Source organism: Talaromyces amestolkiae, assembly GCF_001896365.1.
Source record: "Talaromyces amestolkiae strain CIB chromosome Unknown scaffold8.1, whole genome shotgun sequence".
NCBI classification, from domain to species: Eukaryota; Fungi; Ascomycota; class Eurotiomycetes; order Eurotiales; family Trichocomaceae; genus Talaromyces; species Talaromyces amestolkiae.
In genome coordinates this window covers 503,384-529,004 of record NW_024468044.1, presented here as the reverse complement: position 1 = coordinate 529,004, position 25,621 = coordinate 503,384, and the positions used below count along the sequence as shown (strand labels likewise).

Genomic DNA, 25,621 nt, shown 5'->3' with positions numbered 1-25,621 from the left:
AATGACAGTTTGTTGAACTTCAGTTGTTACTCGTGCAATGATGGTGCTTTGTGCTTAGATCTTCGACCAGCGCAGAAGCAGCGCAGCAGCAATGACTGGCAACACACTCACCAACTCTCCCAGTCCCGCAAACTCTGGGGGGATCCTCGCATTGACAAAAGCACCCGCAGCGAGAAGGACTGCAAAAATGTTGTACACGAAGCTCCACGCAAAGTTGAACTTGATGCGGTTGACAGTTTTCCGGCTGGCATCCATCATAGTGAGGATACCAGCTAGAGAAGGTCGCATGAGAACCACATCGGCGGCGGATTGCGCAACATCCGTGCCTTCATTCATGTGGACGCCGATCGTAGCCTGGGCGAGAGCAACGGCATCGTTCGTGCCGTCACCGCAGAAAACAACAACGGGTTTCTTATGATCTATCTCAGTATCGAGGAGCGTCTGGATGTAGTCTTTCTTGTCGGCGGGCGAGCTTCGAGAACGGACATTGCCGCCAGGAATGCTAAGCCTCGACGCCAAAGACTGAACAGCTCCGTCATCATCGCCAGAAACGACATGTACTGAGACACCACGTTGCTGCAAGGTCTTAATTGTCCCCACAGCGTCATGTCGAAGCTCATCTTCAAGACTATAGACCGCCTGTAACGCGTTGTCCATAGCAAAGCAAAAAACGGTGTGCCCTTGAGCAAGCATTGGTTGAACGACCTCATTTTCTGATAAATGCAGCCAGCGAGAATTTCCTGCTTGAAGTTTCTGGCCATCAAAGGTAGTTTCAACACCTTTCCCAGTAAGGCTCTTGGGCTCAGGAACTAGCGAAGCAATAACTCCGGCATCCTTCAGGTGAGCAGCCACAGAAACAGAGACCGGATGTCGACTGTTTTCGATGAGGCCTAGAAGAAGCGGCAGCTTGTCCACATTGTCGCAGTGCTCCATAACTACAGAAAGCTTTCCCCGGGTCAAGGTCCCAGTCTTGTCAAACACGACGTGAGACGTCTTATGGGCCACTTCAATAGCATCTGCCGACTTGAAGATGATACCTCTTTCCGCCGCAACTCCGCTGACCACCACAATGACCATAGGCACAGCCAGTCCAATAGCGCAAGGGCAAGAGACGATGAGGACAGTAATAGCGTAGGTGATGGCCTCAATTGTAGCTTCAGAGCCATCATATGATCGAATAGCCGTGCCTACTGCAAACCAGATGACGAACGTGATGATTGTCAATGCCAGCACAACCGGGACGAAGTAGGATGCTACCTGATCTGCGAGATCCTGCAACTTGGGTTTTGACATTTTGGCTTCATCGACCATCGCAGAAATAGTATTGATAGTGTTCTCGTTAGGCAAACGACTCAGTCGAATGGTCATAACTCCTGGTCCATTGATAGACCCAGCAATCACCACAGACGTGGGATATTTCTCCACTGGTCTAGATTCACCAGTGAGCAAAGACTCGTCAACTTCAGACGACCCAGTGATGACAGTGCCATCGGTCGGGATTCTCGTGTCGGGGAGAACTTTGAAGATGTCGCCATATTGAAGAAGTCGGGCGTCAATCTCACGTTCTGTTCCACTCTTTTGGTCCACAAGAATAGCTGTCGACGCCTGAAGTGACCGGATAGAAATAGATTCCACGGCTCTCTGACGGGCGAGAGCGGCAACCCATCGACCAACCATGATCAAGGTGACCAAAAGAGTGCTCGTTTCAAAGAATTGACCAGTCGATAGGGACCGACGTACAATGAGGTACCCAAAGGAGACCACTGAGAAGATATAGGCAGCACTAGTGCTCAAGACAATCAAGAGATCCATCTCGATAACCCTCGAGAAAGCGAGAGCCTTCAGAGCTTTGGGATAGAAAGGCCCCGCTATGACAACTTGAACAATCGTAGCCAAGGCGAGTGAAGCCGAGGCATATGCCACCTTCCTTTCAGGAAGCGGAGCCCATGCCATGATCAGGACCGGAATCGTCAAGACAGTGGAGAGAAGCGTCATGTATCCGACATAACGGACGTGCTTGCTGCCAGCCTCCAGCGAAGGGTCACCGCGCGGAGGAGCAAGTTCAATTGGCGTACCCCAAACCTTCTCGGCGAGCTCTCGAGCTCCCACAATTTTCGGATCAAACACAACTCGCACGGTCTGTTTATCCATGAGTGCCATGTCCAGAATTCCGCCCGGCCACGTCTGACTAATGAACTTTAAGGGCTGATCAGGGACAATAAGATCCAGGCTAGATCCCTGATTCTTGACTCTTTCGCACTTAAATTCAGTGGTTCGCTCCAGGTGTTTCATGACTTCCTCCACTGATCCAAGGCGTAGATCGATGTTGAACTCGGCTCGTGAGAGAACCAAACTGGTTTTCAGGTCTGTAACGGCAGGGRTAGTAACGAGGCTTCGGTTGAGCTTTGTCTCGCAACCAGTACATGTCATGCCAGAAATGCTGAGAACAACATGTTCCTTGCCGGTACCTTGATTCTCTATATCGGTGACAGCCTGGATCGAGGCTTTCACAATCTCTAAACCAGCATTGGGCACAACAGAGGAGCAGCAAGCATCGATGCAAGGGCCTTGAGAGCTAGGCGGCTGCTTTTCTGTGTAGCGAGAACCCCCGCAACTAGCAATTGGAGTCTTCACGATATCCTGCTTTGGCAGCTTGCAGCAAGAGCCAGAGGACACCAAATTGAGAGGCTCTATAGTGATCATGGTTTTAGATCCACAGGAGGATCTTGCGCATACACCAGTTGCAGGTTCAACAATGGGTTCGATCTTCGAACAGCACGGGTCAGCATAAATGCTCTTGGCGTCATTGTCTTTGACAGCCTGGTCTTTAGGGCAGCAAGATCCAGGGCAGCCGATCTTGGGAAAGGATTCTTCGATACTAAGAGTCTCTGAGCAGCACGAATCAAGGCGTCCAGTTTGGGCAGCAGGCTGCTTCGCCGAGTTTTCGAGGGAGTCGCACGCCTTGGCACAGTTATCCTTGACGAATGGAACCTCCGCGGGCGTGTCCTCAGAGCAGTATGGCTTCAAGCACTTGCTTTTGACTGGACACTTTTTAGCGGGCTTCTCCTTCGAACAACAAGAGGCAAAGCAGGCATCCGTGGGCACTTTCTTGGAAGACCTCGTATTTTCAAGAGAACTCTTTTGCGGACGAAGAGGGTCCTGCCCGACCTGATCCTCGGTGACGGAGCCGTTGCTGCTATAGGACTCCAGTGAAGTGCGAAGGGAGCGAGCAGATGACTTAGTAGAGCACTGCTTCCCATCCAGTGACTGTGTCTCGCGAAGTTCACAGCAGGTTTCCCGACCAAGAGCAATGAGAGCGCGGCAGATACATCCCAAGGCTTGTAGAGTAGCACCGTAACGGTCGAGGGTAGAAAGACGATGTTGGCTGCATGGCTTGCGGACCGTAGCTCCACCGCAAGCTAAAGGAGTTAGAATTTTTGGAAGCCATCCTCAAAAAGCGGATACTCACTCTTTGGCTGACTATTCGGGGCAGGGGTAGCCATAGCACTCATCTCACATTCCCGCATAGCTAAACGGTTGAGACAAGTAATGTCGCAGCATGGGCTGACTTTACCACGACAGCAGTCAGGCGTGTCGGTTTGATTCTCGGTTTTGTTGTCGGCACATTTGTCAGGAGGGCAGCAATCACCTGCTTTCTCGAGAGTGGGCATTTTTGAGCCTGAGGCCGCGGTGTCGAGGGGCTCAGCGTCGTCGCAATCGCAGCAAGAATTTTGGCAACTGCTCGTCTTCCCATTTGGAGCCGCGGTTGGCGTAACGTCAGCCTCATGGGGTGGAGCCGGTGGGCCGCAATAGTCGCATCCCATTGTTGAAGTGAGTCTTTGCTTTCAGTCCAATTTGTGTGAATTTGAGATGTTGTTGAAGTTGAGTTTTATTTTGAAATCGTGCCAGTCTCTCATGGTGACCACGCGACCCGTGAATAGTTCGACTGCCCTTGGCCAATCACATGTTCACCAGTGCACGTGTCAAGACAGAGTCGAATATTCCAAAATCGTACTACTATCACCATACATGTATTGTAAATAAACATCCGTATCGAGATTCGGTATTATTTTCGGGTTGATGTTATTCCTATACCATTCGATATTCAGTATGGTGCATTCTTGGCACTGTTTCAGAAGAAAGAGAAGAGAGTGTAAGTTGTTACTCTGAAGGTGCAAATAACTGTATCTTTGCTTGCTGAGCTTTATACCCAGGTTTGCTCCCCTTACTACCTTTTGCTTGAATATATAAAAAGACCATCTCCCACCCTCTTCAAAACTCTACTTTTGTGGCTTKTGAATATAATAAAAWTGTGAATTAAACTTATTTGATCGCTCTATATCCCTGACTTTCATTGCCTTTGTCACTATATCGCACTGACTTGTTGCTGTCAAAAGTTTACAGCAATCTGGTGGCTGACCAAGATCAAAAAGTAGCAATCTGACGTTGTACAATGACTATATGGTCTTTGTTGGTCCCCGGACACGTCAAGCAAAGCTATAGAATGCCCTAATCTCCCGATTAGGTAGGGTTTCCAATGATTTGTCAAAAGTCTACCTACACAACGTACAAGGCTTCGAAGTGCTTGAATTCAAGACCAAAGCGTGGATGGCTTTATTGGTAATAGAATTGGCGACAGTCGTCAAATTATGACAATGAAAGTCGTGATATTTATAAAAGGACTTGAAATCACTGCTATGTACAAAGGCTGAACACCAGGGGAAAAGTGAAGACAAGGTAAAGAGCGAACTATACTGACGAAGTGAAAGATTGCTATATATAGAAAAAACATGGAAGTTCAAAGTCAACATCATAAAACGAGGTATCAAAGTGTGAATCATCAGATGAGGTCATCATTTCCAAACACGGGAAAGTAAAATTGACATAGTGCAGTATGTGACTCGGGGAAGGTAGCGACAGTGTGCGAAGAAATACACAAAGACTTGCAAGATAAGTCTCGATAAATGCGTTGTCGTAATGGGATTGTTTGCACGAGTAGATGTAAACAGGAACTGCTAGCTTCCTCACATGACCTTTAGCCTGTCATTTGGCGAGGATATCTTCCTGGCATTTTGAGCATGTCAATTGTTGAGGCACTCTCCTTTGACTGCGGATTGGGACGTTTTGATACTAAGCCATTGGCGTTGTCAAATAGTGGAGAAGTTGCTTCAGATGCTGGGGTCGAAGCCATCAGTGAATATGTAGAGTGAGTCTGTCGGGATCGTTGGGACTCCTGTCTATTAAGCGACGAAGCATTTTCAGCTTCAACAGCATAGATTGCACCGTTTGCCGGAGTTTGAGTTGAGTTTACATCGCGTCTGTCTGTGATCTCACTTGCGACAACAATAGGAGCCTGTGAAGGGGACGTGACAGGATGTTGACGATAAACTTGCTCTTGTTGACCAAAATTGTGATCCTGGACATAGCCGGGATTTTGATTGGCGCTTCCTGACCACGTTCCGTGAGTTTCATGGTTCACGTCTGCTGGTCGATAAGCCAGCTGGCCATCTATAGGTAGGGACGAGTAGGTCATTTCCTGGGGTTGTTGTTGACTCGTTTCGTATAGAATGCCAGATCCCGGGAGGGCCACGGCATCGGCTAAAGCTTCTCGGACACCAGTGCTTTCTCCACTAGAAGTTGACATAGTTGCCTGTAAGTGACGATCGATCTGTACATCACTTGGGAATCGCCCACCTGGTGAAGGGCGCTGTGCTGGAGTCTCTGCTTTTACGGAAGAGGCTCTTCGAAGGACAGCGGACTGGCTCGAATAGGGAGTCCGATCGGCTTCGTCTTCATCCATGACTCCGTCGCTACTGATGGAACTCGGCCGAACACTATTACCACTTAGGCTTCGAACGTGGTTCCTGACAAATGCATTTCGAGCCTCGCCGGTTTTCTCACTTAGAGACGCGATATCATCAAACCATGCCATCATTGTATCATGAGACTCGGCCCGGAAGACCCAGGCATGACCACGATGCATGGCGCCTGTCTGTCTTCCTTTGAGCATGAATTTATGGGACGAAGAGTCTGGCTGCGAGTGCGATCCTAGTTTTTGTTCCGGAAGGTAGAGAGACATGACCGGTGTTTGGAAAGCTACTCGATCGGCCGATTTGAACTCGTGTAGATGTGTTGGTGATAAGACATACCTATATGATCGATTAGTACGAGATCATGAATTTTAAAGGTAAAGCATTATATGGATAGAACAGACCATCCAGGGGTATAACTCTTCAAGTATTTGCTCTTGCGCTCAAGCATACCTGACCGGATCTCAGCGGCAGCTGGATGATCCCTACCAGGATAACTGATGTTATCAAAGCTGCGAACAGGTATTCTAGGATCAACAAGTTGTTCACTTTCTGCAATGAAGTTGTTCCATTCGTGATCTTTGGGCATGGAGATGGGACCGGCTCGAAGCTTCTCTACAGCATCCAAGGCGACGTCCGCCTCGCGCTTCAAGATACTAGCATAGGCATTATAAGCCTTCTGTATCTCTCCAACTACGATTGCCTCCAGTTCACGACCGGAATTTTCCAGATTCAAATATGCCTGACAGGATTAGTCACAGCCCGAAAGCCAAATAAAACTGTACTCCAGGGGACTTACTCTGTGAAGGTAGTTCTCCTCCTCAATCTGTTTGTCGACTTGCTTGTCCACTTGCAGTCGAAGAATGAAGGGATCATGTCTGCCTGACGTAGCCGAGGGGTCAACATCAACGAGACCTAGGCTTTCCTGTAGGTTTCTGACAGCCTTTCGCGTATTGTCGACTTCTTTGTCCACGCTGTTTTTGAAGTCTCCAGACAAACCTTTAATTTCCTTGGTCTTCTGTTGTAGGTCGCTTCTAAGGCCAGTCAATTGGAGGATCACTTCGCTTTCGACTTCTTTAGCCTTGTTGGCTTCAATAAGACCTTGCTTGTGGTAATCACGTAGAATTTCTGTCGCATCCCCTAGGCCGCCGGAGTCGAGGAAAGTTGATGGAAGGGTTGTGTTGTTCATGATATTACCCGCCGAAAGTAGAAGCTTTGCTCTCGTTTCGTATGATTTCTGGATATCCTTGAAAAAGACAATGAGATCCTTGAGTACCTTCCGCCAAGCTGAAAAGAAGTCAGATTCGGTTTGAGAGACAATCATTGGTTTTACGTACCTTGAAAGCGATTTGCGAGCTCTTCTGTTGGGCTACCGCTCGTCGGAATTGGCACGTAGAAAGCGCTATTGGGATCGTCGCTACCATACTTCTCTCTTTCGCCGAGGTTGAGGCTCCTTACACTGCCAGCACGAAGACTGCGCCTGCTACCGCTTCGTTTCAAACTCCCTTTCCGACTCAGCGACGCCTTCTTCTTCAATGTGCCGCTTCTTGATGGCGCAATGCTATTATGTGACATTTGCGATTCGCTTCTTTGCAAACCAGTTCCTCCATTTGCACCATCCATCATTATGGGACTGCCTCGCTGGGACATGTCGATCTCTTCGTTGAATCGTGACGGGTAGGCTGTCTGCGATGGATTTGTTCCCAAAGTTGGTTGCGCGACTGCGAAATCAGAGGGTACAATCGAATTTGCGATATAAGAAGTCGGCCGAGAATCTGTAGACATGCCGTAACCGCGACTTAATTGCGTTGGATCATTAGGATAAGGAATGTTGCCGTAGCCTTCATGGGGCGGTGACTGCGGCATGGCCATCTTGTCTCACACTCTTTCGGACGGAAACTGCGACGAGGACGGCTGCTGAACAATTGTTGCTTGAGTTCGATATGCGTCGCTAAATAGGTTGAATTGGAGGCTCAATGGAGCCGAGGTGAGTCGTGTTGAACAGGCCGACCGCAACAACGTGAAGCGGCCCCGCCGTATAGTTGCAGATGCAATCACACGTTTTGGCCCTCTCAAGACGAGCTAGATCAATCGATTGGCAAAGGAATGACAGATGGACAGGCCGTTTGAGAATCGTGGAATGTGATTAACACGGGGAAGACGCAAGGAGAAAAGCAGGAGAAGGAGTTGAACAGTTGAAGTAATGGTCATATAATAAGGATGGAATAATAGTCCGTGCAGGCTGCGATCGCAGTTGGCAGTTGCACGGGTGACGGATGCGGATGACGTCGACCCTCGTCTTCTAGTCGTCGCTCGGGCAGGAACCTCCTTCCCTTTTCCTCCACTCTACGTGTATGAGTTTTTACAGATTCATCTACATAGTATGTAGTCTTTCTTCATTTGTTAGATGTTATTATTGACCAGAATCTCTATCCTCTTTCTTCCTTTAATGCTGTACAACCATCATCCACCGGCATCAATCCATCACCATGCGAATTGTCGATGTACGAGGGTGTTCGCAGCCAGCTGTGGCGGAGGCAACTAACCTGAACGAATCGTGTCGATCATGGGCAAATCTTTCACCTTTACAGATTCTAGTGTCGCTACATGTTATATGAGCCACTTACGCTTCGCTTGAAAAGAAAGTGTGTAGCCTACTTTCACGTGGGGGACCCTGATCGCAGCCCTCTCATTTGCTCGCCTGTTCGACCCAAAAAAACCTTGAATGTGATGAGCAGCCCTTTTCTGAACGATATGCATACGGATTACGAAGTGCTGAAATGCTGGTAGCCATCGCAACTTGGTGGCTTAGACCCGACCCAAAGTATTGATGATGCCTCCTCGTGCCTGAGAAATGTAACCTATTGCGTATTCCTACTCCAATTCCAAGATGTGTACTCCGTCGTCATTCCAAATTCGGAATCCCCCAACTTTCACCTAGATACTACGTTGCTATCGTAGTAAAAGTCGACATTGAAGTCAAGACGTCACCACTGCGGGAGCGCGCGGAGATTGTGCTGCTGACTCTCGATTGTGCTACCTAACGAGCCAATTAGATGCCACGCTCGTTGGCCAATCATGCCTCAGGCAAATAAGGGCGGCATCATGTCAGCAATGCAGCATCTACCTTATGCACTTCCGATTATTGGTTAAAAAAAAGACATGTGCTCTTGGATTGAACGACAGTTGTCATTGGCTACTCCTCTTGACTAGTGTATTCATATACGTTTTGTAACAAAAGGAGAGAAAGAGAGAATTGGTGGGAAACGCCATTGATAGCATGAATCTTCAAAGACCACACTTGAAAATCTAGTTAAGAAAATGCTGAACGAAACCTCGACGAGCATGATGTCAATCGCGAGGCATGAATAATCTACACTGGTTGCCAAGCTCCCGTTTACGATGCCGGAGGAGGTGTGGCCGGAACGTCAATGCCATATGCCTCCTTGATTCTCTCGCGACGGCGCTCAGCATATCCAGGACCATAAATACCTAGCAAGTCGGGTCAGCATTGTCATAGTCTAGATTCCATAGCCAAGTATCAGCATACCTCGTCCTTCACCAAGCTCTGCGAATGTCTGCTCGGCCGGGGTTCGGTAATTTGTTCGTATTCTTTCTAATTCCGCATATTTGTCTAAGTTGTGGTCCTTTTCCTTACCGAAAAGCGAGCCTCCAGTGTATTCGAACGCAGCCAATGTCACTGCGAGAGCGGTTCCGTATCCGAATACCGAGGGGAAGGTTCGTGCTGGTGTACATATCAGTAAACTGCGTTCCCCACCATCCATTGAATAGCGACAATCAAATACACACCTCGAAGTCCAAGAATAGAGCCGGCAAAGAAACCACCCAAAGCAGTGTTATATGTATCGTTGGTTTCGCGAAGGTTGGCCGACGCTGTTCGCACGAATGAATATGTACCTCCCATCGCCGCTGTCACCCACGCAAGGCCCAAGAGTTAGCTCCGTATTCCATCAATGTAATTTGGTCTAGACATTGGGGTTATGCCGTACCAAAAATAGCAATTGTGCCGCCACTTCTAAGGAAGATTCCCAAGGGTCCGACATTCTGCTTCGCTAGAGTATTTTGAACGGCCGAGGCGAACAGACCGAATCCTCCGGTAAGAGCAGTGGCCTTGAAAGCCGCGCCAATGGCATCTTGAGGATGGTAGGTATGCTCTTCTGTGTATTGTTGAGCCATTGTGGTCTGAGGAGCACGCCGACTATGCGCTGCTTTGAAGATAGCAAGATGTCGTCGGCGCATCAAACGACGTTAAGTTTGGGTGTTGTTATTCTGCCACCGCCTTATGTAAGAGGCTTAGTCTCCTGATTACCTTATGGGGTCGCAACTTGTAACTTGGAGCTTCAACGGTTCCCCTCAGCTACTCGAACGACAGCTTGGTGTTCGTTCCAGACAAAAAAGGCCGAAAATTACGCACAATCTCTCTTCAAAGTGTCACTCATTTCGGATCTTAAATGCTGCGCGGGTTGATGAGAGCTGTACGGACAGACACGGACGCCAGGTCTTGGCACTGATTGCATAGCTCCAAGCAGGTATCCTTGCGCGAAAACAACTGCTTACAGTCTCTATCTTTGTCTTATTTCATTCCTTTATTCGATACATTTCATATTGAAACACTCCCAGGTGGTGTGGCTTTATTTCATACGTAATCGGATTGCCTCAAACCCGTTCTTGCTCACGAGAACGACAAGTCAGTGAAGTACTTGCTATCTATAGGTGGGTTTGCCCCTCAGGCAGTACCTTTAAGACCTTGCTTTCTTTCTATGATCTCAACGCAGTAACTTTCTAATATGATGTGTTTAGTATGAGGATTTCTCTATTCAAAGATTAAGTGAGTCGCTCGTACGCTAAGGCAATTTACATTTACCTCCACGACAACGTCAGCTACGGGTGTTGCTGCGTCGGTCAGTCGCTGCTCACACGACCTAAAGCTACTTCAAGCTCGTCAACCTCACAACGGAACTGTCTTGAGGCAATATACTTCCTAAATGCCGTCGTCGTACAAAAGAGCAGGTTAGTCGGCCACTATTTGGAAGGTGATTTGATCTAATCCATTACTTTGAATAGGCAAGACTGCTCCGCGATTTCTCGCTGATATCAACCTATATGATCCGGTCCATCTCCCCACCTCAGGTCGTAACCTACTCGTCGATGTCCCCCCCGTATTTCCGGACGGATACGATGGCCCTCCCGAATGGCTCTCGCCTTCCGCTTGCAATCACGTGTACAACACGAAGCCCAACCAGACCCTCGTCATCCCACCGGATCAAAGACAAGGTCGAGGAGCCCACTCGAAAGTCTGCGCAATTTGTTCGAAGTGTCGATTGCATACACAGGTAGTGGTCAACTATCCAGGCAACGTAGCGCCTACGTCCACCCATCTGCATCACCTCGTTTACCAGTCCAGCAGCCATGCAAATGGTACAGTCACGCCGAAAGGACAAAGTTTAGAAACCCACTATTACCGATGCTCCTATACGGCATGCGGCATTACTGCTTCAGTGCAGATTTCGTCCCCTGTTCTGAACCCTGATTTCCTTCAGCTTTTGACGGACGTGGAGGTGGTCAACGAGCGTGCAGACGAAGCAATAGCGGCCCATCCGGAGCGTCTGGAGGGCATCGCACGACCTCAACCTATAACTGTACTTGATAATCTGCGCACATATCTCCGGAATTCGCTCCAGGACCCGCAACGTAGCAAACCGATTTCAGCTGTCAACAAACGATTCGTGGTTTGCTTTGGTGTTGATGGGAAACCTTGCAAAGACCTGTTGGAATTTCTAGAGTTTTCATACCGGGATGAGGGCTTTTGGGATCCCCCAAATCCCAATACAGCTGAGGATCTGCCCTTCCAGAACGAGCTCAACATATTCATTGATAACGTCATACATGAACTATCCATATTGATCGAACAACGACCTGTGGCGGAGAAGAAGACCCCTTATGCTCTGAACTATTCGACATCCCCAGCAAGCATCGACTTCCTCCTTGCTCTTGAAGCTGCCAACTATGCGAGATCGACACGACTCATTGAGTTTGAAATGCCCGCACAACCTGCTTACGAAGATCTTGGCACCTTGGAAGATATGGCATCCGACCTCATAATCGAAGCGTATCACCGTCAAGTAGCAGTTGATCCAGAACGCGGCCCACATTACCTTGAATGCTTGAATTCTATTGCTCAATGGCGAGGTGGTCCAGATCGTGATACAATCAATGAGGCTGTGGTAACCGCATATAGCAAAGGGGCATATACAACGCACGACATCTTGAAAGCTTATGAATACTTCGGACTTAGCCCAAATGACACATCTCTCACAGAAGAAGTCATTGTTGGCAGGTTTCACGCATATCTGAGCTCTACTACGCAGGAGACTGAGGCTCGGCAACAACTGTGGCGAATAGGCGATGCTAGGAAAAGCGAACGAATCAAGTCTGCCGCTGAGGATCGGATATCAACTGCTGAGCAGGCCCTCGTCTATCTCGGAGTTGAAGAGAATACGCCTGACGATTTTGTCATCACAATGTTCACAACCAAAGTGAATGATAGCCCTAGTAGCAAAGAAATATCGGAGAAAGCTCTGTCGCTTATAGCAGAAAAACGAAATTCGGAAACCCTAAGGCATTTCCTTAAGACAGGCGAAACCGGAGCAGGCGAAATGGACGTCGGAGATGCTTATCGTCTCCTTCAAATACCCGACCGCACCGTTGGCGATGATGCTATTCTCGCTGCGTACACGATCTGCGTAGATGAAGCTCCGACGCAAGTCGAAACTTATACGCGTGCCCTGACTATCATCGCAAGAGAAAAGGACAGCCCCATGCTAAGTAGCTTCGTCTCGGGATCTACGACTCATAGCGATCGAAATTTGTCCGAATGGCCGGTTGGCCTTCAGAATATAGGTAACACTTGCTATCTGAACAGCTTGCTCCAGTTCTACTTCACAGTGCGTCCTTATCGAGAGATGGTATTGGATTTTGAGAACAACAAAACGGATTTAGATGAGGAATCCTTGCGCCAGAAAAAAGTTGGATCTCGTAAAGTCTCGAGGCTAGAAGTCGAGAGGTCTCAGAAATGTGAGTTTTTTCAGCGCTTATACGCCTTCTCGCGGCTGCTTACTAGACACAGTTCTCCGCGAGCTTCGTGGACTGTTCCACAACATGATAACAACCCCCCGAGGGTTTGTTCGACCTGAACAGGAACTGGCTAGGTTAACCTTAATCAGTTCTACAAACGAAGCGGAGATTCGTAGGAGGTCTACCATTTCTGGAATTAGGCCTTTTGGTTTGGGTGAGATTAACGGTGCGCCAGTAGCAGGGCCACTGGGACCACCTGAATCCTTGAAATCTTGCGAAAAGGAGGATGTCGTCGATCATATTGCCATCCCGGCTAAAGAAAATCCCGTCAAAGATCCGCAAGTCAGTGACATTGACAGTGAAGCTACTCTCGTTTCCGAGCATGAGGAAAATCAGCCGCTTCCTGTACATGCAGCATCGGACGTCTCAGGCAATTCAGAGAAGATTACAAGCACTCCTTCTCAGCCGCAGACCGTGACGAAGGATGACCCACCGAGTAGACCGCCCCCAGAACCGCCACGACCTGCGGAAGCAGACCGTAAAAGGCAATTGATAGAGGAGGTGGAATTGGGAGCCCAACAAGATGTTACGGAAGTCATCAACAACGTCTTATTTCAAAGCGAGTGTGCTATTAGACCACGAGGCATCGCCCCGGATGGCGAGCAGCTTGACCAAATCAAAGAGTAAGTCTTCGCCATTACCTTTTGAACAAGGTAAAGTCGCTGATAAAAGAAAATCTAGCTTGTTCTATGGCAAGACAAAGTCCTACATTACAGCACAAAATGGGACTCGCTCGAAAGAGGAACTTTGGTCTGACATCAAAGTTGATGTTGCGACGGGCTCACGGGACATATACTCGGCTATCGACGGCGCTTTCGACATGCAAGAGGTATCTGTAGATGATTCTCTTGTTGAACAATTCGGTGCCATAAGCAAGCTGCCGCCGATACTGCAAATCCAGGTGCAAAGAGTCCAGTTCGATCCCGTCAAAAAGTCATCTTTCAAATCCACACACCACTTGGACCTCAAGGAGACGATTTACCTCGACCGTTATATGGACACTCAGAAGCAGGATATCGTTAACCGACGCAGAGATTGCTGGGCTTGGAAGCGAAAGCTTGTTAGTCTACAGAACCGCAAAGCTGAACTATTGCGGTTAAACGTAAGTATAGGATCGCAGAGATTGTCACGAATGTAGCGCTAATTTTGGTTTAGGATAATGACGGACAAAATATGCCTGCGCTTTTCAAGAATGCTTCCAACCTTCTTACCGAGCTCGCTGCAATAGATTCAACCGAGGAGGGTGCTGGCGACACTTCCGGCATCAATGCGGAACTTGCAGCTGAAATGGAAAAGCTGTCACAGATAACACAAGCCGAGCTAGCTCGTGAGTAATTTTCATGCCCAGTATCTTTTTTTGCCCAGTATTAATTTACCGCCGTGAAGATATCGAACAGGAAACGAAGGATATCGAAGGCATGATTTCGACCAGTTTCAACGATTACACGAAATTGGCATATCGGCTTTACGCAGTCTTTATGCACCAGGGGTCTGTGGAGTTTGGGCACTATTACATCTACATCTACGACTTCAAGAAAGATGTGTGGCGTAAATATAATGACAACGATATCACAGAGGTCAAAGATACTGCAGAGATATTTCGAAACCCTAATCGCGCCAATCCTCCAACGCCATATTTCCTGGTCTATGTAAACGCAGCTATGAAGGATCGGTTGGTGGAACCAGTCTGCCGAGAGATTCCTTCGGAAGGAAGTACGGCTGAGAACACCGCTACAACCGTGGTTCCACAGACAGACGGGCCTATGGATGTAGATGTGGATACTGAAATGAAGCCACCGTCCTATTTCGACTTGAAGACAAAGGGCGAGTCAGAAAGTACGTGACCTATGATCTTCGAGGGATTTAAGTTAAAGCTGACTTGTTACAATGAATAGTCTCGAGCCTTGATCCCACCTCTCCTCTTTCACCAACAGCTGTTCCATTGAAACGAAAAGGATCTGTAGACCAAATGAGCATCACCATGGGAGCTCCCGTCGACGCATCTTAGCATGTTATACCTCAGCCTAGCTGCCAGGTTCATGGTAAAATTTCTCTGTTCATATTCACCTCTTTTCTCCATTACTGTTTTCATGCTCGGCATGATTCTCAGTCCTAGACTTGCTTCTACATACCCGATTGCTCGTTTTCTGAATTTCGCTTCTTGTCTATCTATGCATGGCACATTGAAGAGCGTTGGAAAGATGGATAAATCATGTATATACATACATTGATCACTGTTACGATTTCATGACGTGGCGTATTAAGGGAATGAGTTTAATGATGCACACTTGTTTTATCAATAGATAGTAAGTAATAAGTAGTAGGTACACTTATTGTCGACGGGCCTGCCCGCTATACCTCATGACATGACAAAAAGCAAACCGAATCAGGCTCTGTTTCAGTACAAAATCAATGCGAGAAGGGACAGAAAAAAAGGGAGAGCGAAACCAGCGACGCGTTGAAGCAAAAAAGGGGTGAAAAGGAGACGATCATACACATGAGATTTGGCGGCACAAGTGGAAATTCGAGAACAGACGGGATTGATAGATAGATGCAGTTCAAAATTCAGTATGAATTGTCTATTGTAAAAGAAACTTGTTGGATCGGCCTTAGTTAAAGTTATAACAGGAGGACTCGCTCGATGGATGAACAAAAATAGGCCACCATTGCCGAGAAATTATCAAATCAACTTATGAATTTAATTCTGTTCAGTGTAAAAAGTCACTACCCCGCTGAAGCGATGCCTCGAGATCGTTTTGGACCGAACCTGGAAGAGGAGCTTCCTGCGGCCGAGGGTCCTCTTGTTTCCATGGACCTTGGTTGTGTTCCGGGATCGGAACATTTTGGGCCACTTGTTGCGATTGCTGGTTCTGATATGCGGCTTGCTGTTGCTGGCGGACGTGGGCACGGAAGTTGATGACTTCGTCGAGAATCATCTTGCGCATCTCACCGACGTCATCGACGACTTCGAAGTGGAAGTCGAAGGTTGTGGGGCATGAGGGCTCATCAGAGGCATCGTGCCAGATGTGGAGGTAGCGGTGTTCTAATGCTTCTTCGACCGAGATACGTTTCGATGGGTCGAATGCGAGCATGCGGTCGAGGAGGTCAAGGGCGTCGGGGTTGGCTTGAGGGAAGAGGCGCTGGAAGGGGATCTTTGGCATAAATGGTAGGTTGCGCACGTACTCCTGTGCACGGGGCGATCCAATACGGGAGAGAGTCTCTTCAGCTGGGGTACCGAGGTAGTGGAGGATTTGGTTGAGTTGGTCAACATAGTCACGGCCCTTGAAGAATGGACGACCGCCTAGAAGTTCGGCGAGAATGCAGCCCACCGACCAGACATCGACTTGTGATTGTTAGAAAGGAACCCAGATATGGTGAAAATATAAGAAAAAAGAACATACTAGCTTTCGTGTAGCTCTGGAAGCTCAGCATAATCTCAGGAGCACGGTACCATCGAGTAGCGACGTATTCAGTCATATATCCCGCATTTTCTTCCGGGTCGATTGAGAAACCACGGGCAAGACCGAAATCGCAAATCTTGAGTTCGCAGTCCGCATTGACGAGCAAGTTTCCAGGCTTCAAGTCACGATGCAACACGTTGGCGGAGTGAATGTACTTCAAGCCGCATAGAATCTGATAAATAAAAGACTGAAAATGGGCGTCTGTCAAGGGCTGGCCGGAGCGAATGATAGCGGCCAAGTCACATTCCATCAATTCTGACATCGCGAAGAGGTCAGCATCTCGTTTTTGCATATGAAAGAATCTAGTTACGCACCTTCATATAGATAAGTCTCGTTGAAGTTATCTGGGCGTGGAATGTCCATGTCATACAAGCACGCAATCTAGTACTGTTAGCCACTACCCGATTATCTGATTCATGCGGAGCATACATTACGATGACCACGGAAGTGCTGCAGTAATTTGATCTCTCTCAGAGCGCGCTTTGCCAGAATCTTCTTGCTGAAAACATTGGTGACTTTCTTGATAGCAACACCTTCGTTTGTCTGGGTGTTCACGGCGGCGCTGATGCGCATGTCAGTATATCGATCTAATACAAAGATAGGAAAATAGTTCAGATGAGGTAATGAGTTCGACTCGGAAGGCGCAATAGCCGAGCAGCTGCTCTAGGCGCCTCCTTTGGCCGTCTTCAGATAGACGTACCAGACAATACCGTATGCACCCTGACCCAGCTCCTTGGTCACATTGTACCGCTCATCAACGACAAAGTCTTGGTTGAAGACCTTGAAGACCTTTCGCCCTTGCAGATCCGACATGGTGGAATTACACGCTTCCTTGAAGGTCTATGCTTCGTTCGTTGCTTTTGTTGCTGTTTGCTGGTGCAAGTGCGAGCTGCTCGTAGGAGTCGTAGCGCTGAGCGGGGAAGGCGGCAAGAGGGGAGTCCGGGGCGGTCCGTCGCGAGGATGGTTGATGGGGAATGATTTGCGGTAGAAAGATATATACTTAAATAACGAGCGAAAGTGTAGCGAAAGGGGCGAGATCCCTTCCAAGCAGAGATGTCAGTAGATGGAAAGAGTAAGATTAAGAATGAAAGTTGGAAATAGTGGTAGCTGATCACCAGGCGGCGCCCCGCAGCTCCATCAATCAGCTGTAGTGGGGACCCGATAAGAAGCGCCTGGCTTACCTGACTCTTTTTTCTTGTGTATTGAATTACTCTGATACAGTGAAGAAGCAAGTCAAGAGAATATGTGACTGACTGTGACCGAAGTTCGATAGGGAAACGTGACGCGGTCGGAGATCGTCTAAGCGCCAGAGCGATTCTTGTTTACTGCTTAGTAACTTAGGGACTGCTGAGCACGAAAAGGAGAAGACACAGAGGAGGGGGAAACGAGGGGCAGAAGCAAGAAAAAAAAATATGAACAAATGTGACATGATTGGGCCTCTGCCACTTGGAGTCTTGCCTGAACACGTACTCCGGAGATTACACTGACAGTGCAGCTAAGCAGCTCGACTCTTCTATTCGTTGCTGTGATTGTATTGAGTATATTGTATTGCGACCCTTTCCCCACACAAACAGGGCGTAGATCAGACGAGCTTTTCTCTTTGTCGCTTAATAAGTCGTGTTACATTTCTATAATGGTGCTAGTAAAAACAAAGTTTGCAGCTGGCTGGAGCTGAAGAACGAAATAGGAGATCCATTCAGCCTACTATCAGCTTAACCTCCAAAAGTCAGGGTTAGCTGGGACGGATGCTTCAACCGTGCCAAGTAGAAGAACTCCGACTTTGCATGTTATTTCAACGACAATGTCTAAATCTGGATATAATAAATAAAGAATGCTAATATGCAATTTCAAACACATACGTAGTCAGGTATTAAGGAACAAAAGGTGCAGTTTACGAGGGCTGATAAGTCGATCGCCACCAAACGCCCATCGATGCTGCGACTACCAGATCAATCATTTTTATGCCCTCGTCTTCAATGATCAGCTTGCCTAGTTTAGCGCTCTTCCCACTCATGCCACCGCCGCCATGTTCTCTTGCCAACGAAAAGTCCAGTCGATCTTCATCGTCGGCAGGAACTGTGGATGCAGGTGACTGCTCATCTCCGCTGCCGCGTGCGACGGATAGAATGGGGACAGGTGTTCCGCCTTGCGAATGTGAACGAGAACGAGCATGTTGTTGAACCTTTTGTATGTTCGTCGTAATAAGCTGACTCAAGGCTGCGCGTTTGCCTTTCCCCTTCTCTTCCGGACTCTTGTTGTTGCCATTTACGTTCAAGATTGAGGGAGGTCGAAATGACTGCTCGAGAGCAAAAGGGATGTTGTATCGTAACTCCGAGACCGTCACTTCGGGATTTTGGCCACTACTACTCACMCCCGCCTCAGAACTCATTGCTGGACCAGGTATCGTATGTTTGCACTTGAGACTGCCGCCGTTCACACTGGCCAAAAACGAACAAGTTCCACCCCACGGCGATTTGAAAGTGTAATATCCCCGATTGACCTTGGAAGATACATATTGTGCAAGTTTAGGAGTCTCGGCCGATCCCGAATGTCGATTGAAGAGTACTTCCGACAATGAGTGACTTTGGAGGTCGTGTCTGACTGGTGTAATGTCTCGATAGAATACTTTTTTCCCAATACTATCATCGGGCATCATGTTTTGCGCCATGCGCTTCAGGACTTCGACGGCATTTTGTCCTTCACTAGCTGCACTAGTTGAATGCTGGCCGGAATTATTCGAAGAAAGGTGAACATTATTCATGAATTTCCCATATCCTGGGTTGAATATTTCGACATGTATTACCCCTTTGTCCTCCTTCGAGCTAGACATAGTAGCAACATTCCATTGATTACCAGAAGCAGCATCACGACGAATGAGGGTAATGCGAAAAGGAGAACCTAAATTTTGATCGGTGAGTATATCCCCGGGCGATAGATTTTTAGAAACATGGGACTGATGTGGCCTAATATTCTCTATTGAAGGCCGTGGTCCATCATATGAGAGCCTCTGCCCCAAGTTCAGCTCGGTCAATGTAGGTGTGAGGAGTGTCCCGCCACCTGATGATACTGGGCGTCGAGGGATCGCAAAGTCTCGCATCGCAGTGGTCTCTTTCGGCTGGGTGATTGGACAGTAGGAGTCATGTACATTTTTGCGAGGAATGCGAGGGGTGTCCTCCTCGCTGACGGAGTGGCCTTGATAGCTAGTGGCCCCTTCTAGGTGTGGTGGCGGCGGTGGAGGTGGGTATGGTGTCGCCGTTGAGGCATCTTGCCCCCGGACAGGCTTCCGATGGAAATCATTCAAGCGCAAGACGGTTTCGTTCGAGAGACGAGTCGTTGCAAGGGCATCGTGAGGATGCTCCCTTTGCTCTAACTCTATGGACCGTAAAACATTCTCGTCTTCTTCAGTAGCCACATGCAAATAATACAGCGAGGAGTTGATGGCTTCAATGGAAATGTTTGACTTGGTTGGAGGTTTTAGTGGAGTTAGCACCACATCTAATAAATAACGGTTGTAGCACCTGTCCTGTTAGAAACCATGACTTTTTCAGATAAAAATCCAGAGATATTTATAGAGATTTCGCGATCTAACCTTTGCTGCCAGGCACCTTCACAATGTACAGCTCAACTCGATCAAGTTTCGCCTGCGCCGGGTTTCGCGGATATGCGGGGGGGTTTGCAGCTATCGATGTGATCGAAGATAGAGATCGAGCTTCGACGGGGGATTGAGTGGACGCAGTTTCCGCCATGAAAGACAAGCAAGAACATCACCACAGAGTGGTCTGAATAATTCTCAGGTCGGTTGGTGTGACATGTTGTCATTGTTGTCGACTTGTCGGTGCCTGTGATACAACAAATAATCCCTTGTGTGGCTTGGCTCTCGGACTGAGGCTGAGCCATGACGTCTCGATTGTGGCCTAACTGCTTTAGGCAGCCAATTCGACAGATTGATTAGGTAATCGTCATCGGCATGCCGGAATTATTCTAGCCGATTATAGACTAGCGCAAATGAATCTTAAATCATCCCCTTCATCTCCCGTAACTCAAGCAACAATCTTTCCGCTGCGAGTGGTGAAAAAGGTCGATGTTCAATGTCCACATAGTGTTGCTGGGTCTGATATTTTAGACCATGCATATTCGACGATTGGCGCTACATCTGTGCCTGAGGCATCATATCTCGACTTCCCCCCGAACCTAGTCTATGTGACAAGATGCATCTTGTTACAGTCTCAAGAACAGAGCTCCGTGACGATCAAGATATCCTTCTAACAAGACATGTTCTAAGAATTTTGCTACTGCTGAAATGCAGAACCGAGACCCGAAGCACCGTCCAAGAAGTGAAAATTAAAATAGGCCAAGAATCATGAATCCTGTCAGGAAGAGACACGGACCTATACGGAGCACTTCACCATTATTGTCGAACAATACTCCGTAGATCACGATTCAGAAGAAATAACGTGTACGACAGTCAACAATGAATAAATTTACGTTGCTCGGATCAGTATCTGATTCGTCTTCTAGAAATCAACTTTGATATTGACAGGCTCGAGCTTAGTTCCAGGTTTTCGGTATGTATCCCATGCCATCTTCACGGGCTTCTAGACTCTTGTCGGACGAAAGCCCCGAATCCCGAGTTGTTATACGGCAATTCTCAGCGAAATGATCAACAAATCTTCCTTCGCTCTCAGTTTAGGGAAAGTCTTTCCAGCCCTGTCGGGATTCGGGGGGCTTCTCTGTGCAATCTAGAATATGCGGGGAGCATGCGGCCCGCTGTACTGCGCTATTCCCTCGTACAGACTCAGGGGAACTATTGCTGATTGGACAACCATAAAGCAAGACTATATCTTATCAATTCAATGTCAGCAAAGGCACCCGAGATAATATTGAAATCATTTATGCTTTTGCTGTCGGCCGGTTGGTTGGTAGCGACCCTGGTTCGTCTAGTGCGGTTAGGGTTACCTTATATTAACATGGATGCTTGCTTTCAACAAATTCAAAGAGGCGCGGTTCCGAGTAAATTCGTTATACGAGAACCTTATTTCTACACATTTTCATCAAGAGAGCAGGCTGGCTAGGTTAGATTCTATTTCTACCAGACTGCTCAGAATGAATCTTCAGTAAAGACCACATACATCACTCCACAGTAGATAACAGAATGACTCTCATTACGAATTTAGTGGCTTGATAGCAATGGAATCAATGAACTTCATAACACATACTCCGTACTGAAAATCAATCTCGAATTCGATATGATGTTTCTATGGAATGGAGTTCGCTAACTTGATCTGATAAGCTTATAGGTAGGGGCCCCTATATCTGGTAGCGCGCTAATACTTAACCCCGACTTGACAAAACCCGAATTCGTACAACGATTGAACTATATCGCCATTATCTTGTCAAACGATATTAAGCTTGTACGGGGGTAGCATGTTCGCACCGGTGATTTTCTTTCGGTGCATCGGCCCATACATGCACAACATGTGCCTCATAGCTCCGGGACATCGATGCCGCACTCAATTGAAGGATTTCATAGTTGGTGTTTGTTATAGTGCTGACTTGAAAGTTATATAAGTATATAGAGGTCTTGGGCCACACGAGTTGGTTAGCGATAATTGAACAATCTGTTAACACAATCGCCCATCCTCCCCACTCCAGTGGGTTTTGTTGGATTTAAAATGGTGTCTTCGGGCAGCCTGAGCCATGTATTTGCTCAGGATGAGAAGTTCCCGGAGTCGTCAACACTCGTCGCCTTTATTGGAGTAGCCAGCATTGTACTCTTTCTTTTACGGTCACTTTATCGGTTCGCTTTGCCTAAACCCTTCCCTGGCATTCCGTACAATGAAGCATCTGCTCATCGACTACTGGGCGATGTTCCTGACGTAATTTCACACATAAAGAATACCGATGGAACGTTTATTACCTACCTTAAGGAGTCGATGATTAAGCTTAATGCGCCCCTGATTCAAGTCTTCATTAAACCTCTGAGCACGCCTTTGCTGATCCTGGCCGACTTTCGCGAAGCACATGACTTACTCATCACACGGAAAGAGTTCGACCGATCACCATCGTTGAGTGACTTGGTTAAAGGACTTGTACCCGAGCATCATATCCACCTGCCAACCGAAGGAGGATGGAGGGCCCAGCGACGCTTGGTGCAAGATTTGATGGGTCCTTCATTCCTACACAATGTCGCCGGACCTGTTATCTATCAGCGAGTGGAATTGATGATTGAGCTGTGGTACTCCAAGTGCCGAATTGCAGAGGGCAGGCCCTTCCAAGCAAATGAGGATATCAACCATGTATCGCTAGACGCCGTGTTGGCATTTACCTATGGTGAAGACTTTGAACATGGAATGACCAAGCCCAACTTCGAAGCAGTCAAGAATCTGGATTCCAAGGACATTGAAAAGTTGAGAATCTGTACGGACCTGAATGAACCCATTGAATTCCCTGAAGGAAAGTTGGATGAGGTTATCCAGGCCACAGTTGACTTGACAGAGACTGTGGGAGAGATTCAGGGGAAGCCGATCCCTGCATTAACCAGAACGCTCGTAAGTCTGAGACCCGGTGTCCGCAGGGCCACCAAGATAAAGGAGGAATATGTCGCGAAGGAATTGAGAGGTGCTGTCAAAAGGCTGCACGAGGCAGGTAGCGGTGAAGATGTGGTGATCAAATCTGCTGTTGATCATCTGGTTATGAAAGAGAGATCATTCGCGGAGAAGGAACAGCGAAAGCCAGATTATTTTTCTCGCATTATGATTGATGAGGTACGTCGATAATTATTTGCTATTTCCTTTGCTACCATGGCTAAAGTGAGACTCTTCTTGACAGATCTTTGGCTTCGTCTTCGCTGGATACGAAACAACTAGCACAACAGTCTCATGGGCACTTAAGTTCCTAGCTGATGAACCAAGCATACAAACCAAGTTACGAACGGCCATGTTAGACGCATACGTAGATGCAAAAGTGGAGGGTCGCAATCCAAACATTCAGGAGATTACCAGCAAACATGTACCTTTTCTCAATGCTACGATGGAGGAAGTACTTCGTTGCTCTGGTACGGCTCCAGTTGTCGACCGTCAGGCCGTAGTGGACACCGAGATCTTAGGTCATAAGATTCCCAAAGGAACTATAATCACCTGCCTAGTGACTGGACCGAGTATGATGAGTCCGGGATTTGAGATAGATGGGAAAATGCGAAGTTCAACTAGCCAGCAGACGATTAGAGAAGGAAGAGACCGAGCTTGGGATCCCGAAGACGTGACTCTCTTCAGACCTGACCGTTGGATGGTGAATGACGATTTTGATCCAACCGCAGGTCCTCAGATGGCCTTCGGTCTGGGTACGAGAGCATGCTATGGAAAGAGACTTGTTTACGTGGAAATGAGAATTCTATTGGTGTTGATATTGTGGAACTTTGAGCTCTTGCCATGTCCGGCATCGCTGTCAAGCTATAAGTCAGTTTTGATTATGACGAATGAGCCACGGCAATGCTATGTGAGGTTGAAGGAGTTAGATCATGTCATGAAAGACTGATTTGTTATAGACTGGTGATAGAGTCTCCGAGGAATTGATAGTGTTTCAAGTTCTGATTCTAGTTGGTTTACGCTTGCATATGGATAAGCTGTCCGGCCTCGCCCCAAGCCACAGCTTGCTGCGAAAGATTGGGTATGTAAAATGCGCGGAAAAGATCTTAAGTTTTGATAAGAAGGGGGATTGATCTTACCGGAACAAACTTGTGAAGTATGACTGTGTGCTTAGACTGGAATAACATCTGTAAATTTCTCGCAGAAACAAGCTGCTCTTTCTAGAGATTTCATGTTGTTCTACCAATATTCGACACCCAGTATACAATTGCCTTGATTTTCACATACGCATCAATAGTCATTCTGTCTGTGGTTAGAAAGGTCTAAACGGAATGCCATTGTTATAAGGTTTGCTTCATTATACCGAGATAAGACTAGCGTATGGCGTGAACCACAGACGAGCCTACATGTATTACATTTATACTCATAGGCAGAGATGGTCGAAAGTGCTGCCTGGAATCAATATATAATATACTACATGTATCACCCATCTTATACTCCATTTCCTGTTGTTCTCATACTTTGTCACCGCAAAAAAGGGCAAGATGATCGAGGAATTCCTGGACTTCTGCAAACTTTACCCGGTAGCAAGAGCTGTACGCTCAGTCAATAAAGCTTTCTGCTTCGGATCCATTTGGAAGAGAGAGTATGAAAAGGAAGAACAAAATGGGTTTGCAATCATGCAACGAGAGAAGCGTCTGACAGATGAAAGGGCGGCGATAATAAAGACGAAGCCGCATGGCTGTCCGGATGACAACAAGCTGCGGCGTGCTGAATACTCTGAAGAACTTGACAGACTTGAAGAGGCGTTACTCCAAACACGAAACATATATCAGGCTCATCAGCAAGAGATGCACCGACTATCGCTAAGCAAAAGAGGTCATGCCTATTATAGGGACGTGTTGATGGCTCGTAAAGCCCAGTACACATTTATTCCGGGACATGATAAGCCATATATTTGGCGGGAAACAAGAAACGCTTGTGCTCGGAGCGGAGGTTGCTGTGGTAGAGACTGTAGATGCTGTGAGAAACCTCTGAAGGATTACTACATTCCTTCTGGTTATTTCTTGAAAGGAAGAGAGAAGATTGAACTGTACGGGCATTGTACTGCTGGATGTGGGTGTTGTATTGGTTATACTGGTGGTTATACGCCCCATCCGTTGTTCAAGGACTAGAAGTTAGTGTAGAAGTGAACTATAAAGAAGAATATAATTGCTAGGATTCTTTTGCACTACTTTCTCAAGAATAGATCGTTACAAAGCGAGACCAAAGCTTACCACTAGAGAAAAAAAGTGAAGTCAAGGCAAAGAGCAAAATGTTCGGATGATCGAGAGCAATCCATAATAGTTTGAAGAGTGCGTTGCTTCATCTGGGTCGCTCCTTCTCATTCAATGTTGGGATTCCACAACTGCGGGTGCTGGTAGGCATCGTGCACCTTCCTCGTCATCTTACCAGATTGAATCAATCAGTAACTATGTGCTCAAAAATTAAGGAGAGAAACATATTAGTGTCAAATAAGCAAGAGTGCTCCGGTCAACTATGACCCATTGTTTACAAGGTTCTGGGAACAGGCAACAATGCGTCGTGGCACTGCAGGCTTGTGGACATTTAT

General features: G+C 47.4%; 7 protein-coding genes across 7 annotated transcripts; 2 read left to right on the top strand and 5 right to left on the bottom strand.

Moving 5' to 3' along the window:
- Window positions 1-54: 54 nt before the first annotated feature.
- Window positions 55-3,824, bottom strand: BHQ10_004738 (uncharacterized protein; the record flags this gene model as incomplete). Its single annotated transcript, XM_040877136.1, has 2 exons — window positions 55-3,419; window positions 3,470-3,824. The coding sequence occupies 2 exons, from the start codon at window positions 3,822-3,824 to the stop codon at window positions 55-57; spliced, it is 3,720 nt and encodes a 1,239-aa protein (XP_040733242.1).
- A 1,211-nt stretch (window positions 3,825-5,035) lies between these two features.
- Window positions 5,036-7,682, bottom strand: BHQ10_004737 (uncharacterized protein; the record flags this gene model as incomplete). Its single annotated transcript, XM_040877135.1, has 4 exons — window positions 5,036-6,149; window positions 6,215-6,552; window positions 6,610-7,097; window positions 7,148-7,682. 4 exons carry the CDS (start codon window positions 7,680-7,682, stop codon window positions 5,036-5,038), a joined length of 2,475 nt encoding a protein of 824 aa, XP_040733241.1.
- Window positions 7,683-9,207: 1,525 nt separating this feature from the next.
- Window positions 9,208-10,070, bottom strand: BHQ10_004736 (uncharacterized protein; the record flags this gene model as incomplete). The annotated part of the gene is made up of 4 exons (XM_040877134.1): window positions 9,208-9,302; window positions 9,361-9,555; window positions 9,621-9,704; window positions 9,821-10,070. The coding sequence occupies 4 exons, from the start codon at window positions 10,068-10,070 to the stop codon at window positions 9,208-9,210; spliced, it is 624 nt and encodes a 207-aa protein (XP_040733240.1).
- A 746-nt stretch (window positions 10,071-10,816) lies between these two features.
- BHQ10_004735 (uncharacterized protein) lies at window positions 10,817-14,973 on the top strand (the record flags this gene model as incomplete). The annotated part of the gene is made up of 8 exons (XM_040877133.1): window positions 10,817-10,841; window positions 10,896-12,905; window positions 12,958-13,039; window positions 13,106-13,588; window positions 13,647-14,067; window positions 14,121-14,292; window positions 14,352-14,801; window positions 14,861-14,973. The coding sequence occupies 8 exons, from the start codon at window positions 10,817-10,819 to the stop codon at window positions 14,971-14,973; spliced, it is 3,756 nt and encodes a 1,251-aa protein (XP_040733239.1).
- A 700-nt stretch (window positions 14,974-15,673) lies between these two features.
- Window positions 15,674-17,239, bottom strand: BHQ10_004734 (uncharacterized protein; the record flags this gene model as incomplete). Its single annotated transcript, XM_040877132.1, has 5 exons — window positions 15,674-16,308; window positions 16,367-16,681; window positions 16,741-16,807; window positions 16,856-16,988; window positions 17,127-17,239. The coding sequence occupies 5 exons, from the start codon at window positions 17,237-17,239 to the stop codon at window positions 15,674-15,676; spliced, it is 1,263 nt and encodes a 420-aa protein (XP_040733238.1).
- A 1,078-nt stretch (window positions 17,240-18,317) lies between these two features.
- BHQ10_004733 (uncharacterized protein) lies at window positions 18,318-20,172 on the bottom strand (the record flags this gene model as incomplete). The annotated part of the gene is made up of 2 exons (XM_040877131.1): window positions 18,318-19,921; window positions 20,016-20,172. The coding sequence occupies 2 exons, from the start codon at window positions 20,170-20,172 to the stop codon at window positions 18,318-18,320; spliced, it is 1,761 nt and encodes a 586-aa protein (XP_040733237.1).
- A 1,926-nt stretch (window positions 20,173-22,098) lies between these two features.
- BHQ10_004732 (uncharacterized protein) lies at window positions 22,099-23,959 on the top strand (the record flags this gene model as incomplete). The annotated part of the gene is made up of 2 exons (XM_040877130.1): window positions 22,099-23,190; window positions 23,255-23,959. 2 exons carry the CDS (start codon window positions 22,099-22,101, stop codon window positions 23,957-23,959), a joined length of 1,797 nt encoding a protein of 598 aa, XP_040733236.1.
- Between the last annotated feature and the right edge of the window lie 1,662 nt (window positions 23,960-25,621).